Source organism: Myotis davidii, unplaced genomic scaffold (assembly GCF_000327345.1).
Source record: "Myotis davidii unplaced genomic scaffold, ASM32734v1 scaffold753, whole genome shotgun sequence".
NCBI classification, from domain to species: Eukaryota; Metazoa; Chordata; class Mammalia; order Chiroptera; family Vespertilionidae; genus Myotis; species Myotis davidii.
The window spans coordinates 1,697,064-1,706,460 of record NW_006286231.1 but is presented as its reverse complement, the minus strand read 5'-3'; the positions used below and the strand labels follow the sequence as shown (position 1 = coordinate 1,706,460).

At 33.9% G+C, this 9,397-nt stretch overlaps 1 protein-coding gene across 3 annotated transcripts in view; it reads left to right on the top strand.

Moving 5' to 3' along the window:
* ARL5A (ADP ribosylation factor like GTPase 5A) overlaps positions 1–5,407 on the top strand; it is a 15,180-nt gene extending 9,773 nt beyond the window's left edge. Inside the window, exons 5-7 of one of the 3 annotated variants that reach the window (XR_001512793.1) lie at positions 1,449–1,600; positions 4,401–4,524; positions 4,638–5,407. Coding sequence is in view for 2 of the 3 variants with exons in the window: in XM_015559806.1 (XP_015415292.1) it covers positions 1,449–1,600; positions 4,401–4,449 (201 nt within the window). In the remaining variant the exon portion in view is untranslated. Of the gene's footprint in view, positions 1–1,448; positions 1,601–4,400 lie in introns of all 3 variants that reach the window. The other 2 variants (XM_015559806.1, XM_006757377.2) reach the window with 2 other exon arrangements.
* Positions 5,408–9,397: the final 3,990 nt, after the last annotated feature.

The following is a 9,397-nucleotide window of genomic DNA, read 5'->3' as shown; positions in this document are numbered from 1 at the left end:
CTCTCACTTTGGGGCATGCACACGGGTAAGGTAATTATTATTTTGGAGGCAGTAAATGAACTAATATTTGTTGAACTGTCACCAAAAGCCAGGTACTGAACTGAGTAGTTTAAATGTAATACTTTATTTGTTAATTAAAACCACATCCCTAAGAGTTAGGTAGTAGTCTTAGCATTTTACAGATGAGGGGCAGTAGCTACAATAGGAAGATCTAGGCTAAAACTGGGTCCTGTCATTGAGTAGCTATATGACCTTGTCTGAGTTACTTACATCTGTCCTCATCTGTAAAATGGGACTAGTAAAGCCTACCGTATAGCAATCTTGTGAGGATTAAAGAGTTTTTATTTAGAAAAAGATTAGTGTGATGGGTGGCTTGCTCAAGTTAGATACTCAATAAATGTTGGTAATGAGGAACAAATTCAGAAAGGTTAGAAAACTTTCCTCAGAATCAAAAAATTGAAGTGGTAGAACTTAGTTTATAAGTTTAATGCCAATCCAAGATGGCCATATCAAGTATTCAAATCTAAGAAATCATCATGGACAAAGACAGAGGAGCTAGGTCTCAGAAAAGGATAGGGGTGGTTTAGGATAGCACCATTCAACTGAGAATGAAGCCCTAAGTCTCTAAGGCAGGGGTGGGAACCTTTTTTCTTCCAAGGGCCAATTGGATATTTATAACAACATTTGCAGGGCGTACAAAATTATCAACTTAAAAATTAGCCTGCTCCAGTGTGGCTCGGGTGGTTGAGTGTCATCACATGCACAGAAAGGTTGCCAGTTCCATTCCCTGTCAGGGCACATGCCTGGGTTGCAGGCTTGAACCCCAGGGGTGGCCAATTGCTCTCGCATCAGTTTCTCTCTCTCTCTCCCTCTAAAAATCAATAAAAAGATCTTTTTTAAAAAAGCCTGCTGTATTTGGTCAAACATTTAAATAACTCACCCCTCCCTAATGCCTTGGCACGGCCAGACCAAATGATTTTGTGGGCCAGACGTTCCCCAACCCTACAGTCCAAGGCATACGTTGTACCTAATGAATTAGTTTACTTCCTATGTACCTAGAAGGTACTAGGTTGAGGTAGAATTTTTAAAAGCTCATGAGTATCATGGTAAAACACAGTTGTTAGTAGCCATAGAAGCCTAGTTTGAGATTGGGGGAAATGGGTAATTATATATTTGAAGACACGGCTGCTTGGTAAATATAGCACTTAGGACCATAAATGTAATCTAGGACTATAAGAAATATATAAATCCATACAAGTATAGATAGATTTATTTAAAATGTGTTCAGTTTTAAGTTTACCTTCCATCAGTATAAGAGCTATGAAATGCTTTTATATCAAGTAGTTGAGAAATTCTAGGTTACAGAGATTACCAAAAAAAAATTCTATTAAGTTAGAAAATCTCTGAAAAAAATGCATTGGCCCTTATCGTTTTATTTGCTTTTATAGGATCTAAGGAAAGCTGGATTGCTGATTTTTGCTAATAAACAAGATGTTAAAGAATGCATGACTGTAGCAGAAATCTCCCAGTTTTTGAAACTAACTTCTATTAAAGATCACCAGTGGCATATCCAGGCATGCTGTGCTCTTACTGGCGAGGGGTAAGAAGTCTTCCCCATGGATAACGTGTCTTTAGTTTAGGAATATGAATTTCTTCCTAAAATCCAATTTTAAGGTTACCATGTACAGATTGTTCTAAGGAAGAGATGTAAGACATAGTCAATGTCTACAGTGAGTTTTTAACTTGGTTCTGTAAAGAATAAAGCACAGCATACACATACACATACTGAACTAATATGTGTACATAGTTACAGTTGCTGTAGGAGTTCAGATACATTAGAATGTCAAGGGGATCTGGACAAGTCGGGAAACAGTTCTTATTGGTGGTGGGACTTACGCTATAAGAAAAGAACTAACACTTCTAAGCCTGTTCTGTGTCTTGAGTGTTCCTTCCAATGTATCATTTATTCCTAACAGTCATGTAGACCAGTTGTTTTAAATTCACACTTTATGCATAAAGAAGTTGAACTAGACTAGTTTGGATGTATTCACTTTTGCCACCACTGTTGTCAAGAGGGAGTTGTTGCAATTAAAAAAAAAAAGTTAGAATTAGAGAGAGTGTGGCACGAGGGTTCCTGGTTCTGGAAAGGAGGGCAGGTGCCTGTAGTAGAATTTTGCCCTAGTCTAATGCCCAGAAGTGAGAGGATTTCAAAAATGAAGTGGTTGTCAGCATCATTAAATATAACATCAATGACCAGAAAGATGGAGAGTCCTGTTAGGAGAGATGGAATAGAGGAGGTTAGAAATAGGCTAAAAGGCTAAAAGGCTGAGCAAACGAAATAATACTTTTGTTGTAGTTGTTTTTCTAAAATGTGGTAGATCTATATATATTTAAAAGCAGAGAAAAAAAATAATTAAATTGGAGATGAAGGATTCTAGAGTCTTAAATTTAGGTTCTTCAAGTTGTGATTCTTCAGCTGTTAGGAAAGGGTAGAAGCTTGGGGCACAGATAGTTTCAATAAGTCATTATATGGCTTTAACTATCATCATGGTTTTGAAAGGAAGGGAATTTCTCCCACTTCAGCTAATTCATCTATTTATGCCCCAAGCTTCTGCCCTTTCCTAATACCAGAAGAAGACCTCAACCCCAAATTAAGATTTCTCTTTAGAATCTGTTATGTATGTACCTTTTAAAAACAAAGAAAAATAATTAAATTGGAGATGAAGTTGAATCTTAGTGAAATAGAAGGCACTGTTATCTAATTACAGACATTTAGAGAGCTTAATTAGAACCTCAAAAAAGCAAATCTGTTCATTTAAAGAAAAATTCATAGATAATACCAACTCTCCACATACTCATTTAAGTAAAAATGTAACATGTTTCTGTCAGATAGTTTAATACATGTCGAGATACCTGTAAATATATCTTTTTCTATGGAAGGACTTTAAGCAAAAGCACTAATGTAATACTAAATTTGACCACAAAGACAAATCATCTAGGAATTATATACTTACCTTATATACTTTGAATAATTGTGTAGAAAATATATCGTTGGTTAGGAATGTAATACTAAATTTGACCACAAAGACAAATCGTCTAGGAATTATATAATACTTACCTTACATACTTTGAATAATCGTGTAGAAAATATATCGTTGGTTAGAATGGATATGAACTCTGGCAGATTCATTTCTGAAAGAGGAACTAGGTAGTTGGTGGTATCTTTTCAATTCTTGGTGTATGAGGGCCTCCATTTGCAGCAGTCAGCAAGTGGAAGTGTTAGGTTTTGGAGGAGATGTTTCCCTATTGTCTGGCTGCCTTGGTCTGAATTTTCGGTTTTAGTGTTGGTCAGACTTGACTCTTATCTCTGCCATTTGCTAACCTCTCCAAGCCCAGGTTTTCTCTAATATGGGAAGGGTTCTGATCTCACTGTTGTAAAGAAATAATAAGATAATGGATATTAAGTGCTTAGCACAGTCTGGGCCACTGAAGCAATCATTTACCTCATTGCCTTTTTTTTTCTATTCCTATCTTCTTTTATATTGTTAGACTCATACTTACACAAAAACCTGAGTTTTCAGTTTCTCATGTCTGTAAAAGCTCCTGATAGACAATGGTTAATGCTTTGTAACAGTTTATTTTGTTGTAACATATGTACAATCATTTTTCTCTTGCTAAACATTTTCTTTACCACAATGAACATCTCTTTATAGTATTTTGGATTATGCTAAGTTACCCTTTATTCAGTGATAACTGGTATTAGTGATAAGAGATTTTACTTCCTTCAAAAAAATGTAAATATATAGATGTAGCAGACATATTATGTATGTACTCTGTTTTAACAGCTCTACTATATGTTTAATATCCTGCAGTTTTACTTCATTTAAATAATGAGCATTTTGTCATATTGTAGTTTTTGAAAGGAAGTTTTTAATATTTCATCATATGAATGGTCCATAATTTGTTAAATTTTTCTCTATTTCTAGACATTTAAATTCTTTTTCCTATTAAAAATGTTTTGATAAACAGTCTTATACATAAATCTGTCTTTATGTTTTATTTTTTTAGGATGTATTTCTATAAATAGAAAAGAGGATAGAGAGGGTATTGATATTTTAAATACTCTTGAATATAGCTAAATTACTTTCCATGGGCATTTATATAATCACTGAGCTTTTGTATGTCAGGCAGTGTTCTAGGCACTAGAAACAAAACAAATGAGAAAGCACGGATGTACTGTGTCTTGAGAGTATGGCTTCACCACGACAGCACTGACATGGGACAGTATTGATTTTTTAACCTTGGTTGTTTAGGTAAATGAAAAAATGACACCTTGTTTTAGTTTGCTATTTATAGCTTCTTAGTTGAGAATTTATCAGATTATTTTATTTTCTGTATAGATTATGCCAAGGACTGGAATGGATGATGTCACGACTTAAACTTAGATGATCTCTACTGACTTCTTCTCATAGACTTTATATAAACGAAGTGCTAGACTTTACCTGAAAGCTCCAAAAATTAATGGTTCGGATATATTTATAGTAAACTGATTTAAACTTTTTCTATAAGAAGAAAAATTAAGACCACTTATTTGAAAACGAAGATGAAGCCTCACCTTCCAATTGCTTTCTCATTAGTTTCTTCCAAAGCCAGGTCTTAAAGCTGTGATTGACATTTTTCTCCTAAAGAGTCCTCTCAAGACATTGTGTAGCCTGTGGTAAGTACAAAAGGAGAGGAAGACATTTTTTAAAACTTTAAGAGCTTTATTATCAGTATAACCCTCTTTTGTTGAATGTTCTCTTTTTGTTCCATTAAGTCAAAATATAAATCAGCACAGATATTCAGTTTCTGGTATTTTAAAATGTAATGTTACTTATGAAAAGTATTTTGCATTTGTGTATGTATTGTGTGTTTACCTCAACTTCAAGTTAATGGCTTTGATTTATGTTCTAAAGAAAAGTGAATAACAAAAATTAATAATATTCTTAATTATAACAATAATGAAATGAATACTGGCATTGGTTTAAGTGCCAATTTGTACTTTTCCCCTATGCTCTCTGCATTGGACTAATCAACCCCCCAAATCATTGAGCTGCTCTTTAAAAAAAGAAAGAAAAAAAGTTTGACATTGGATACCTATGTTTTGTTGTTGTTCAAATGTAATCCAATAAGTGGAATATCTATCAAGTTCTTAGAATTACTAATGGGCACAATTGCACATTGAGCAGTTATCTGATTGTTCCCTTTATGAGACCGTATGCCATCTAAATTACTGAGTAAACTGTTAATCCATTAATCAATTATTAACTGTGATTAAAATTACCAACTGATTTTCAGCATTAATGGAAAACTGTTGTGTGAAATGTCTATCCAGAGAAGTGTCACCTTATAAATATTATCAAATAATTTAGCTAGATTCTTCTTAAGTATTAAAGTATTTGTCAAGCATTTAAAGTGAATTTGAAATGAAAAGTAAAGCATATTTTCTAAGCAACAAAGATAAATTATTAATTTGAACATTTTTAATTCTTAACTTTTGAAATAGTTTGAGATTTTTTATTTCTATGTTTTCTTTTATCTTCTTATAACATGTGAATGTTTGTTTGGCAAATATAAAATACAAATTTTTTTAGTGCTTTTAAGAATTTGTTTTAAAAATTGATCAACATACTGCATTATTTTTTCTAAGAAATAACTTGTCCCAAAACACCTTCTATGTTTGTGTAGGTTTTTGTTTTTTTTTTTTTCAATATCTGAATAGTCACAAGTATTTCTGTTGTAACTGTAAACACTTACCTAACTAAATGTGTTCAGATATATTCTTGAATACACAGTCCCTGAAAATCTGAACAGTAATCCAAGCTGGCATGTTTTAGAATATTCAAGAAAAAAATAATTCCTTTTAATACCAGCCTTTTAGATTTTGTGAAGATTTTGATGAGGGATAAAAGTATATACTGTAAGCATTGACAAAACTTTAAAAGTTCCTTTCTACAAAATTAAAATGCTCACTATCTAAGTTCAACTTGGGCATAGGAGATGATCAGTGTTTAATGTTGGATGTTTTGTGTTTTATATTTATATTATAATGTTCAAAATGCAAGTATAATATTTTATTATTTGTCAACTTTTACAAAAGTAAATTCTAAATTACTAAGCTTTATTTGTTCATATGTTCTCATACTTTTTTCAAATAACTATAAGGAATTACTTGTTATATATTAAAAACTCCTTTAAAACCCAAATATATATTGTAGGTATTGCAGTTTCATCAGAGAAAAATATTCTATACAGTAGCCCAACAAATCCACACCTTTTATCCTTTTTATTTATTTTTTTGTTTGTTTTTTGTTAATTCTCCCCCAAGGATATTTTTCCATTGATTTTTAGGGAGGGTAGGAGAGGAAAAGACAGAGAGAACCATCAGTGTAAGAGAAACACATTGATTGGTTGCCTCCTGCCTGGGCCCTGACCAGGGCCTGGGCTGAGGAGGAACCTACAACCAAGTACCTGCCCTTGATCGGAACCAAACCCTGGACCCTTCAGTCTGCTGGCTGATGCTCCATCCACTGAGCTAGGGCTATCCTTTTTATTTTTTAATGTGAAAAACCACGTTCACTCTCTTGGATTGCAGCCACATCAGTTCAACAATATACCAGCACATTCCCTTGTCATCAGGGTGTTGGCTAAAATTTATTCTAATGGGGTGTTTAAAGCGTACACTACATTCTTGCAGATGGTTTAGTGTAATAGATCATTGACATGGCATCATGAGAATGCATAAAATCTTATACCACATTTGCAAAACATGATTTTTTGTTATGTTATACTATTCTAGACTAAGCATTGGAAATGTGTTACCTATATACTTGTGCATAAAACCAAAATTAATTCATGTATGAAAATGCATCAAAATCATTTTAACAGTGTTAATTCTAAGATGGAGAGCATATTGGCAGTTTATATGTAGTTTAAGTGGACTTAAGCAAAGGGCAATGCTTTTGGTTTTAATACGCTACTCTTGGCTATAAACAAACATTTTATTTTGTGCTCAACTTTGAAAAGAACAAAGCTTCATACCTCAGTACATGTGGCTGGATTTAAATATCCCATGTTTGCTACTAATTTTGAAAGTCATATGACTTCTCTTGATATCTTGGTACAGTAGCCATATGGTATAGACATTTAAATAAGTTAAATTTTGCCATACTAGCATTTATAAAATATATCTTACACGGTTTATTGAGTTGTTTGAAATTTTCAGTGCTATCTTCTTTGGCTCTCACAATGGGCAAAGAATACAACGAAGGCACGTAATTTGGGGACCAGGGGGATGTTGGTAGGGAACATGACATTTTGCCTTAAGAATAAAAAATGCCAGTCAGCTTTAGCAGCACTGTTGACTGGCATTTTTAATGCAGGTAAAGTGATTTTTAGAAGTGTAGCACGCAATAGAAGAGTTTCTGGTCTTTAAAAAGTGCCTCGTAGGTAGGTACAGTGATATCGTAGAGGAGAGTCAGGAAGTCCCTGAGATATTCTTTCCACTTTTTGTCTGAGTGTATAGTATTAAGATGCCTAGAGGTGGGATTCTATTATACCCTCTGTTACAGGCACTTTACATTTATTGCTGTGACTACAGCAACCAAATACAGTACAGACAACCTCGAAATCTGTTTATATTAGTGTAAATAGAAAAACTGTAGACAATTTTCTAGTTTTCTCTGCAGGCATTTTTGGAAATATATCTGTAGTGCGTTCTGCTTTGTATATAGGGGACAGCAGCACATCCCAGATTATCTATGGTCTTTGGGGTCATTGTCTCTCAGTTGCCCAGTTGTATTTTGGCATCGATCCATCTTTCACAGCTGGGTAGAGACAGGTTTCTTTGCATGACTTAACTTTGATCCCTCCCACTGTCTAAATATAATCTGGAACTTCTTGCTTCAGGATCAGCTTTCCCACAACTCAGCCATCCCTTGCTCTCCTGTATCTTGATTCACCAACAATGAAGATATGTTATCTGTCCTGGAGGTATTCTACACTTTCCGGTATCCATTGTTCCCCAAACCACTAGTGTCTAAGTGGGTTCTCTAGTTCTTTGCTATCCTCTCACAAGTGGCTTGATTCATAGATTTTTCTTTGCTCGTTAGAGTGTTGTCAGACTTGTCAGTATTGTCAGAGCAATACTGGCTTGCTGTGTATTCAGCATACAAATGCCATAGTAGAGTTTTTAAAATTATACCGTATTTAACATTTTAATGCTTCTTAATTTTAGCTTCACATGCTGAAAAGTAGATTCAGAAAGATAAGAGAACTATCTTTCTGACTCTGCCAGCTCCTTGACCTAAAAAGTTAGATATAGAAAGGATTATATGATATGAATATTGTCTTCCCATTACCAAAAATGGGCTCCAATTTGGAGAGTACCAGTACAAATAGTTTCAGTTGGGAAAATATGTCAAGCCAAATTTATGGATAGTGTTTAACCTGAAGACATCTTTGCATCCATAAAACCACAGGCCACATTCCGTTTTTTTCCTTGTGTTTACTTAAAAAAGATAAACATTAGTTGCCTAAAGGAATTAGTAATGAGAAATTTATCTTTACAAAATAAACCTGTTGAAAAGGGCTTTAAAAGATATAAAAATCATCAACTGTCATGTGCTGACTCTGTGTAGATCCAAACATAATATAGAAAACACTTTTTTCAAGTTCCACTTATACAAAAATAAAACTTCAGTATCATGCTCCCTCAAAGGATTTGTGATAATTTTAAGATCCTCACAGTGAAGTAAAGAAAGACCATTTTAAAACTTCGGATGCTAAAAAGTAACCGCTTCTATTAAACCCTAAAATTGTGTGTGGGATTGTAAAGAAATTGTACCAGGATACAGATGGGTTAATTATGCAGTATTTCTTATCAATTGTCTAGCCCTGTATGTTCTAAAAGCTAAAACTTCAATCTTTATGGTCTTGCCTGCGAGGTAGTTTTTTGGTAGAAAAAGCCCATAGTCTGTACTCAAGTGCCTAACAGTGATTCGTGTTGATTTGTAAGTCCTCTAATAATTGTGGGTGTGTGCTTGGCTTACTGATGACACAGCCCTGAGAGTTTCTGATTCTCAATTTGTGCTTTATTTGAGTAAAAAGCCTTGAAATTAAAAAGACCCATCATAACCTTCAACAAACCAGTTTAAGGAAACATGAGTGAACCCATTTTTTCTCTTTTCTAATGCAAGTATTTTGTGACCCTGATGTTAGTTAATGTGGGAACTAGAAAACAACTCTATTTCAGTTTTTAAAAATTGTTTAATACACATATGTTGTAAAACCTTAGTAAAAGTTGGTTGCTTTTCTAAGAGTAGCCTCTTAATTCTCATATTCAGTGGTTAGCAGTTTT